At 36.4% G+C, this 9,544-nt stretch overlaps 1 protein-coding gene across 5 annotated transcripts in view; it reads left to right on the forward strand.

Moving 5' to 3' along the window:
* Nucleotides 1–9,336, forward strand: part of map4k4 (mitogen-activated protein kinase kinase kinase kinase 4) — a 279,063-nt gene extending 269,727 nt beyond the window's left edge. For all 5 annotated transcript variants that reach the window (XM_087988113.1, XM_043691713.2, XM_087988114.1 and 2 more), the window contains 4 exons: nt 2,106–2,255; nt 3,555–3,714; nt 6,308–6,447; nt 6,777–9,336. In XM_087988113.1, the coding sequence (XP_087844239.1) occupies nt 2,106–2,255; nt 3,555–3,714; nt 6,308–6,447; nt 6,777–6,860 (534 nt within the window). In that variant the 3' untranslated portion in view covers nt 6,861–9,336. The remainder of the gene's footprint in view (nt 1–2,105; nt 2,256–3,554; nt 3,715–6,307; nt 6,448–6,776) is intronic.
* The last annotated feature ends 208 nt before the right edge of the window (nt 9,337–9,544 follow it).

Raw genomic sequence — 9,544 nt, forward strand, 5'->3', positions numbered from 1 at the left:
GTGGTCCTCAACTTGACCCTGATGTCAGGGTCTGAATTAAAACTCCAGATCTGGTCCAAAGTATCTACAAAATAGCATGAGATAAAATGAATGAGTGAAAATTTGGCAGATGGAGTCTCACATGACAGAATTTGAAATTGCCCATTTTGGTAGAAGAATAGGAAAGCAAAATATTACTTAAAATCGAGAGAGACTGAAGAACGCTGTGGTACAGAGAATCTGAATGCCTTTTCTATATGTATCACAAAAAGTGCTTAGCAGGGGGCTGGAGTATAAAAGCAGCAAAGTCTTGCTGCACCCATATACTTATTTCTGCATACTATTTTGGCACCTCTTTATGAAGGGACAAAATGGCCAATTAGAGAAGGCTTCCCTAAGTTGATTCCTCGGGTGAAGGTTTTGCCTAATGTGGAAAGTTGGAGCAGGTTGGACTTATACCTATTGGAATGTAGAAAAATGAAACTGAGTCTAATTGGAACATATGATTCTGAGGGGATTCCAAAAGGCAGATGCTGAAAGAATATTTTCAGTTGTATGTGACTAAAGGGTCTGTCATGAGAATCATAGGAGCGTTCATAATGCAAAAGAGGCCATTTAACTCAACGTGATTGCACTGGCTGGGGGACAAAAAACTTCTTACCCATTCTATTCTCACCCTCCAGCATCTGACGATGATGGAACCTTCTAAATGAGCTGAGGGTTTTTACTTCAATCACCACATCCAGTGTAGCACTAAGCAATTAACCTTCTTATTTCTTTCTTAAATATATTCAGTGACTTGGCTTCCACAGTCTTCTGTGGTCGAGAGTTCCACAGGTTCATTACCCTCTGTGAAATGATTTTTCCTCATCACTGAAATAGTCTACCCCATATCCTGAAATTGTGACCACTTGTTCTGAGCCACTCAGCCAAAGAAACATCATCTTTGGATCCATTTTAGGTGTTATCAGTTTACATGTTTCAGTTGAACCTTGGAATGATCATATATCATTGTCAGAATTCTGAGGAGTGGTCACCCAAAACATTATCTCTGATTTCTCTGCAGGAGCAGTCAGACCCACTGAGCTTTTGCAGCAATTTCTGTTTTTGTTACAATTTCCATCATCTGCAGTTCGTTTGGTTTTCACATTTATCCATGTTTGTCCACTCATGCTACTTGTCTATAATCTCTCTGTATCCTCTCTATATCATCCTCACCCCTCTCAATCCCACCAAGTTTTCTCTCACTGCTTTTTCTGTCTCCTGCTCTTTCTCTGTCTCTCTCACTCGCACTTTCTCTTTCTCTCCACCCCCAGCCCTCGCTATCTCTTGAGTGCCGTCGCTCTCTCTGGAGCGCCCTCGCCCTTGGTCTGTCTGTCTGTGTGTGTGTGTGTGTGTGTATGTCTCTCTGTCTCTCTCTGTCTCTCTCTGTCTCTCTCTGTCTCTCTCTGTCTCTCTCTGTCTCTCTCTGTCTCTCTCTGTCTCTCTCTGTCTCTCTCTGTCTCTCTCTCTGTCTCTCTCTCTGTCTCTCTCTCTGTCTCTCTCTGTCTCTCTCTGTCTCTCTCTGTCTCTCTCTGTCTCTCTCTGTCTCTCTCTGTCTCTCTCTGTCTCTCTCTGTCTCTCTCTGTCTCTCTCTGTCTCTCTCTCTCTCTCTCTGTCTCTCTCTCTCTTTCTCTCTTTCTCTCTTTCTCTCTTTCTCTCTCTCTCTCTTTTTCTTTCTCTCTCTCTCTCTCTCTCTCTCTCTCTCTCTCTCTCTCTTGAGCGCCCTCGCCCTTGCTCTTTGAGAAAGAAACTGTTTTAAGATGATTCTATTTCGGGCCAATAAATATGGAAATTATTTAATTACTGTAGTTAGCCTTTGTCTTATTTCCGTCAAATACCCTATATCGGGATTAGTTCTACATCCATCTGAAAAAGAACACGTGCACACAATAGATTTGTGTATAATTTCAGAATGTAATTTTTCATTCATTGTCAAGTATTTTTGGAAAAAAATCATAATTTAGCTGCACATGGGAAAGTATTTCAAACTGGAAAATAGTTGAAAAATGTTAATATAAATTTGCTTACTTATTATTAGATCGAGTGAGCAACGATGTCTGCTGTTGCATTTTATTTCCTCACAGTCATTTACAGACATGTTGCACAGGCCATTATTGGTAGACCTCACAGTGGAGGAAGGGCAGAGGCTAAAAGTGATCTATGGCTCCAGCGCTGGCTTCCATGCTGTTGATGTGGATTCAGGAACTGTGTATGACATTTACCTGCCAACACATGTAAGATTATATTCTTCACCTTTCCACAAAATAAATCTTAAATGTTTGAAATGATTTATTATAATGGTTTCAAATGCTTCACAAGGTTTGCGTAGCGCTTTTGTTCAGTGCCAGTTTCTGCACTAATATTCAAAACTTAGTTTCAGTTAAGACACACCTGAAGTTGTCAAATGACTAATTATTTTGTTTTCTACAATTGGAGATTATTAAAACCTATAAACAGATGTCCTCTTTATGCAACCTTTACAATTCTGAATGTATATATATTGTTATTCTGAAAAAGTAAATCAAAATGGTGGGGGAATTGGATTTCTTACTGTAAAACACAATTTCAACATTATATCTTTTGAGGTTCAGGTTTGGATCAAACTGTGTTTCTTGGAAACTCTAACAAAAAGCATCATTGAGCCTCTAATGGCTGAGTCTTTGATACAATAGTGTAAATTGATTTCAGAGCATGTGTAACTTATCTGTCAACATTCTAAATGTTTGCATTATGCATCACTGTTGAACTGAATTGAAATTTGCACAAGATTTAGAGTTTGAGTCATTGGTTTCTTATTACAAGATATTCAAAGGTATCCATAAAGCTAATGCATTTTTATGACAGCCAATTTTTAGCCTACCACCCCATCTTTGTCGATGTACCAGCAAACAGTGTGTATAGATGAAGGGAATATGTTGTGTCTGTATCAAGCCATTAACAAGAGTTCTCTCAGAAGTGAGAATATGCAGTCTTGAATGGGTTGTACCTGTATATGTAGAGTGATGACCAAGGATTGAAAGAAATAAGGATAAGTAGATATTTTCTAAATGGTAGAATGCAAACAGTTGTATGTGCCAGTGATCTATGCTATTACTTAATTTGTTTTTAAGTGATTTGGAACTGGACATGCAGGAATAATACTAAAGTTTTCTGATCATATCTAATTAGAGGAACAACAAGTGGTAAGAATTCAAAAGGTTGTAGAATGATTAGATCACCTTTAATAATATAGAACTGTAGACTGGAGTTCCAATACAGAGAAATATAAATCAACATATCATGAGAGAAAAAAATAAGCATGCCTTAACTGTGGGAGGACGAAAGTCTTGTGATGTACGAACAGACTGTTAAAAGTGGGAATGCATTAAATAATGCATATGTTAGTGAACTGTTTAACCAGTCACTGAAGCTGATGTAGATTATACAATAAATCTGGGGGGGGGGGGGAAAGAACCTCTTTTGAGATCTTTGTTATTTTTGAGTACTGTTGTTTCTTTACGGTTGAGACTAAATTGGAAGCTGTTTTTTGGCAGATCCAAAGCAGCATCCAACCACATGCAATTATCATACTTCCAAACACTGATGGAATGGAATTATTGGTCTGCTATGAAGATGAAGGAGTCTATGTTAACACGTATGGACGAATTACTAAGGATGTAGTTCTACAATGGGGAGAGATGCCTACTTCTGTCGGTAAGAGATAAAACACCATTATAAAATGGTGCTTGAGATCACATGGACTTATCTTCTGAGAAGTGCATTTAAAAATAATAACCTGTTCTTTTGAGCTTGTATTTTTCATTTTGGCATTTTGAATTTTTGAATATGATACTAGGCAACAGTTTCTGTAATGCCTTCCTTGTCATCATATTGTTTTAATTTCTCATAATGTAGAGACTGAGAAAATGCCCATGCAGCTTTTGAAAATTGGCTGACTTTACTTCTTGATCCTAGATTTCTGTTGCTACCACTTTGTAATATCTTCCAAAGAGAGGCTAAAGGGCATGTTGCAGAATGGTGTGGTCAAATTTCAAACCGATAAATAGAAAGTAGGAATCATCAGCAGTGCTTCGTCCGGAGGCCCACTGAAGATATTAACTAGTATGGTGACGAAACGTCTGAAAATGAACCTTCCAGTTCAGCGAGCAAACCTACATCCAGTGCAAATTATATCTTAAATAGTCCAGCTCAATGTTGTCATAAATCATAGCCATGGACAGGCACACTTGTCATTTTGCAGTACCATTAAAACATTTCACTCATTTCGTATATATCTTAGCTATTTTCAAAAACTGAATTTACTAATATTTCCCTCATTCAAGCTAACCATCTTCAATATTTTCTAAGTTGGGGATAAGTTGTTCTTTGAAAGACTGTATCATATTGCTGAAAGAAAACAGAACTGTGGATGCTGGAAGTCTGAAACAGAAACAAATTACTGAAGAAACTCTGTTTAGAAAAAGAATACGAAATGTTAACTGCTGTCTCTCCATAGATGCTGCCAGACCTGCTGAGTTTCTCCAAAAATTTTTGGGTCATCTGTCATGGAACAATGTGGGCGCTTAACATTGTCCAACTTCTTAAAAAAAATTATCTCATAAAATTCCTTGCAAGGTGCATATATTCTTTTTAATCAAACTCATCAGGCATGTTAATAGCAAAATTGTATTTGGAAAACATTTTTGCAAACATTTATAATAAGCAATATATAAATAATTCTTTAACATTTTTTTTCGAATCTTCATATAGAAATATCTTGCCATTTTTCTTTCCCTCCTTATGTTATTGATGCCTGGCTGGAGTGACTTGTTTTAATTTTACCAATGATTTTTTGGCTGCTGGTGTAGGACTGGGGTGGACAAAGCAGTTGCCTAAAGAAGGAGCAGGGGCTCTGAAAGCTGGCGGTCTCAAATAGACCTGTTGGAGTACTGCCCAATGTTCTGTAATTGTAACTAGACTGTTTGATCATAGACTAGATTACAGTGGTGCTGGAAAAGCACAGCAGGTCAGGCAGCATCCGAGGAGCAGGAAAATCAACGTTTTGGGCAAAAGCCTTTCTTCAAGAAAGACTGATGAAGGACTTTTGCCTGAAACGTTGATTTTCCTGCTCCTCAGATGCTGCCTGACCTGCTGTGCTTTTCCAACACCACTCTAATCTAGACTCTGGTTTCCATCATCTGCAGTCCACTTTTGCCTGTTGACCATAGGGTTGGAGTTTAAATCCACACCTACTTGATTTATGTCCATTTGCTATGATGTTGGTAAATTTGTTGAGCCATCAAGAAAATGTTTCATTTTACTTCTATTGAAAGTCTTTGGATATATGTTATGACTCCAAAGATGCCCACCCCCCAAAACAAATGCATATTATAAATCATAGTGACCATTTAAAAAATAATAAAGATTTATTCGCATACATCGTCTTGACACTTGTAGGAGCATTGACCAAAACTTTAAAAGCTCATATTGACAAGCAATTCTTTAAACTGAAAACTGAGTGTTTCTTTATTTTTCAAAAATGAAATTATATGTTGAAATGTTGATAATTTATTTAAATCTGAGATTTTACTTGTTCTAACTGGGAGAGCAAGATGGATTGGGCAACGGAATAATTTATCACGAATGTTTCTGTGTTAGTTGATAAAAGATAGACCATTGATACTGGACAGATGTTATTCATACTTCATCCTTCAAGGGAATGATCATTTTGCAGTTCACCTGCCAATGAATTTCAAAGCAAATTCATTAACTTGTTCAAAGAGCAAAAAGAGGGTTGAAATTTACTTGACTCAGAGATATGAGTGTACAAATCTCTTGTATTTCAAGTCCAGTATTCTACAAAATATATACTGCACTGGTGAAATCTAAATCCAGCCATTTTCACTGTAAAGTAGTGCAGCCATGCAATGACTACTGCACTACAGTCTTACATTATGGTATAATTATAATCTGGGTCAAGCATACCTTGACACAAACCTTTTGGCTTCATTGTGGAAAGTGATTACTGGGAGTGATTCAAAGTATTAAAATAACATCAGGATATCATGTGTATTTCTAACGAAAGTTGTTTTATTCACAGAAAATAAAATGAGAGGGCAGCTGGAAAATAAAATTATTTGGAAATAAGTTTTTATAATGGTTAAGCCACACTTTTCTTGCTAATCCATATTTCTAATGAGGTTCTGGTACTGCTTATAGTAGAGGTGAAACCAACTTTATATTTATCACTGGTGTTGAGAGATTTTTATTCTGAAATTCTCATATGTTTTTCCCTTTTTTAAAACAGCCTATATTCGATCTAATCAGATTATGGGTTGGGGAGAAAAAGCCATTGAAATCCGCTCAGTGGAGACTGGACACTTGGATGGTGTATTTATGCACAAGAGAGCGCAGCGACTAAAGTTCCTTTGTGAACGAAATGATAAAGTACGTGTTTTTGAGAGTTTTGTTTTAGTATGTTCACATGGAGGCATCTAACTTGTGTTTGAGGTCAATCAGATACGGTTGTTCTGGTATAATACGACAGTTGTGTTACTCTGCAACCTAATGATGTGAAAATTGCACTATGGAAAACCACTATAGGAAATCGCTATAATCGTTCAATAGAAGGTTTGCATTATCCAAACAATATCCACAATTTGTCAATCACATTATAGCCAATTCACGTCAACAAAAGGCACGTTATAGCAGAACAGCCTGTACAGTCTCTACCTGTGTTAAGAAAATGTGTCACTTATTCAATTTTCTCTTAAAAGGTCTTCTTTGCTTCAGTCCGTTCTGGTGGAAGCAGCCAGGTTTACTTCATGACTCTTGGTAGGAGTTCACTCCTCAGCTGGTAGGAAAGCTATTTATGCGTCAAGAGCAACAGGAGTCTTCAGAAGATCTTGGAAACCTTGAATTAACTAACAACTGGAGAACAAACTGCACTGATGCAATGCATTGCTTAGACCTGTCACTGAATTTGTGATCTGTAAAAAGGAAGCAATGCTACTGGTGCTGTTAGAATTTTACTGTCAGGTGACAACCAGTCTAGAGTAGAAGAAAACACCTCATCTCAAATATACATCCCTTAATTTAAGATGACTATGTATTACTTGAGAAAAGTGCCCTAAGAATGCAGATGGTTGGTTTTAAGGTGGTTGGACAAGTGGGAAGTGGAAACAGTGATATGCTGACAGTAGAGAAATTTGTAGCATGGGAAAGGGGAAATTTGTTTTTAAAATGTGTATCATTCTAAGTGACTTTTCTTTTGTAAGGTAACAGAGTGTTAAGGAGAAAAAATGCAAGTTAGGAGTTTTTATTGAAATGTGAATGACAAAATGAAAGCAATTAATTGTGTTGGTCTTTGCAAGGGACGGGTGTTTTGGTCATTTTCTGTATATCAGGTTTTGCTTGTGTTCTCCAAAACTTTTTTTAAAAGTCAGTTGAAATTGGTGTGGAGGACAAGGTTTTCAGATTTGTACGGCTTTGTGGGGCAGAACAGAAACTTGATGTTTTGTTACAGTATTATGGATGCCTCTCCAAGATTTTACTTATTTGTAGCAGTAAAAAAAAGCAGTTTAACAAATCCTGCACTCGTAAATCTCCCGAACTACTTATTAAAAAAAATTGTTTTGCCTACCTCATTTGTTTAAGAAAGGAAAAAAAAAGAGGTGGTTTAGTCATTTTAATATTATTTGTATCTGAAACTTGCGCATCTTTGTCTAATTTAAAGTTTATTGATACCAAATTTATGATTAAAATGTTTGTCTACTGTTGATTAAATTGCAGCTTGTTTTAGCAGGCAAACAATGTGACTTTTTTGTAATTGGAAAATGCCAGCTGAGTGCAGAAACTGACACATCTGTAGTCAGCTGTTGAGGTTAGAAGCAGAAAATAGAGGCAAATAATCAACTGTTCTAAATGTGGTTGTCAGAGATCAACATGTAATTGTTATCTTCCACTTACATGCAGATAGCGACAACTACCTTTGTTTTGTTACTCAGCCCAGAATCCGAATCAAGTAACAGTTCGAAAATAGTTTTGCTAAGCTATTCTGTTGCATTAGATGAAAGTGTATAGGTAGTAGGGAGCAGGTGGCTGATTAAAGATACAATGCACTAAAACACTTAATTTCAAGAATGTAGTGAAACTGCTTATCAATACAATATATCTTCCCTAATTTAGATCCAAAATTTCGCTGTGGAAAGATTTTTTTAATATTGCTGCAAACAGAATTTTATTTTACATATGTTAGACATTTACAAATGTGTCTACAGTAATAATCTGTTGAACTGTCACTCAATTACTTGAGATACCTATAGTGTATAGTATACTATACTGGTGATGTAATAATGCACAATAGCATTATATTGATCTTACGATATGTTAAACTTTTTTTTTGGTACTTTGTAGACAGCTGCCTTATGCTGTTATGTGCACAGGATCTCAACACTTTACAGGGCTTAGTTCTCAGTGGAGACTTCATTCTACAGTGAAATATTCTCAGTAGTGGTACAGTGAAATCAAAGATGTGCCATGAGAATTTTTCATTCATTCATGTCACTGTGATATCTTTTCCTCTAGCAGTTCCTGGTCACTGAATAATTTGCAATATTTGTCCTATATCATCTGTTAATAACAGTAAAAGAAGTCATAGAAAATTCCTGACGTAAGTAGGTTTACCATAAGCAGAATATTTTTTGGATTTAACAAAAACACTTAAGTCCCGATGACAGTTAGAAGTAATCCACTGTCTCAGCAGAGTCACTGATTAGCAACTCCCTCCTATGAGAAGTGCCAAGGTGGCATAACAGTATTACAAAACCACTACGTCTATATTTGAAGAATAATTTCAACACAAGTTTTAATACTTGTAGGTTTAGTGGAAAATGCCTATAATTACTTTTGAATTTTACTACTTTATTTTAAGTCAAATAATGCTTGTTGTATGACTGCAGTGTCTCTATTTTATGCACGTTATGTTTGAAAAAATGTTTACAAAAATTCTTTTGTTACACTAATGTGCATCACATATTTATGTTTTTTTTTAAATTGTCTGTTATAAGTTTTAGTTTTGTATTATGAGAACACGTGATGTTTATAACCCTGAACTCTGCTGATAACCAAGAAGCTGATGTAAAACAAAATTGAGGTGTTACTGTGTCTAGCTGCAAAGCAGGTTGGGAAATATGGTTACAAGTAAACCTCTTCAAACAGTTTTCTGCTATGTGATCTAACTTATGTCTTCTGTGTATTATGGGAATTTCTGTATTTTCTCTGACATTCATCTTTTCTTGAATAAAATCAACTAAATGCACATTGTGCATAACACAACACTGTTGTTTTGTGAAGCTTGTCCAATAAGCTTCAATTATTTTTCTTTGGTTCCACTCCCAGTGGATGTCCTGTGACTGAAAGGAGTTGATCTGCTCCGAAACTGCTTATTGCTGCATAAAAATAAACCCATCTCACCATCAGTACTTCATTGGTGCTTATCTTCCTGACATCTATTTGATCCCCACCCAACACAATATAGATGACA

Source organism: Chiloscyllium plagiosum, unplaced genomic scaffold, assembly GCF_037043375.1.
Source record: "Chiloscyllium plagiosum isolate Xiang-an unplaced genomic scaffold, Cpla_swu_hap1 HiC_scaffold_6, whole genome shotgun sequence".
Lineage (NCBI taxonomy): Eukaryota > Metazoa > Chordata > Chondrichthyes > Orectolobiformes > Hemiscylliidae > Chiloscyllium > Chiloscyllium plagiosum.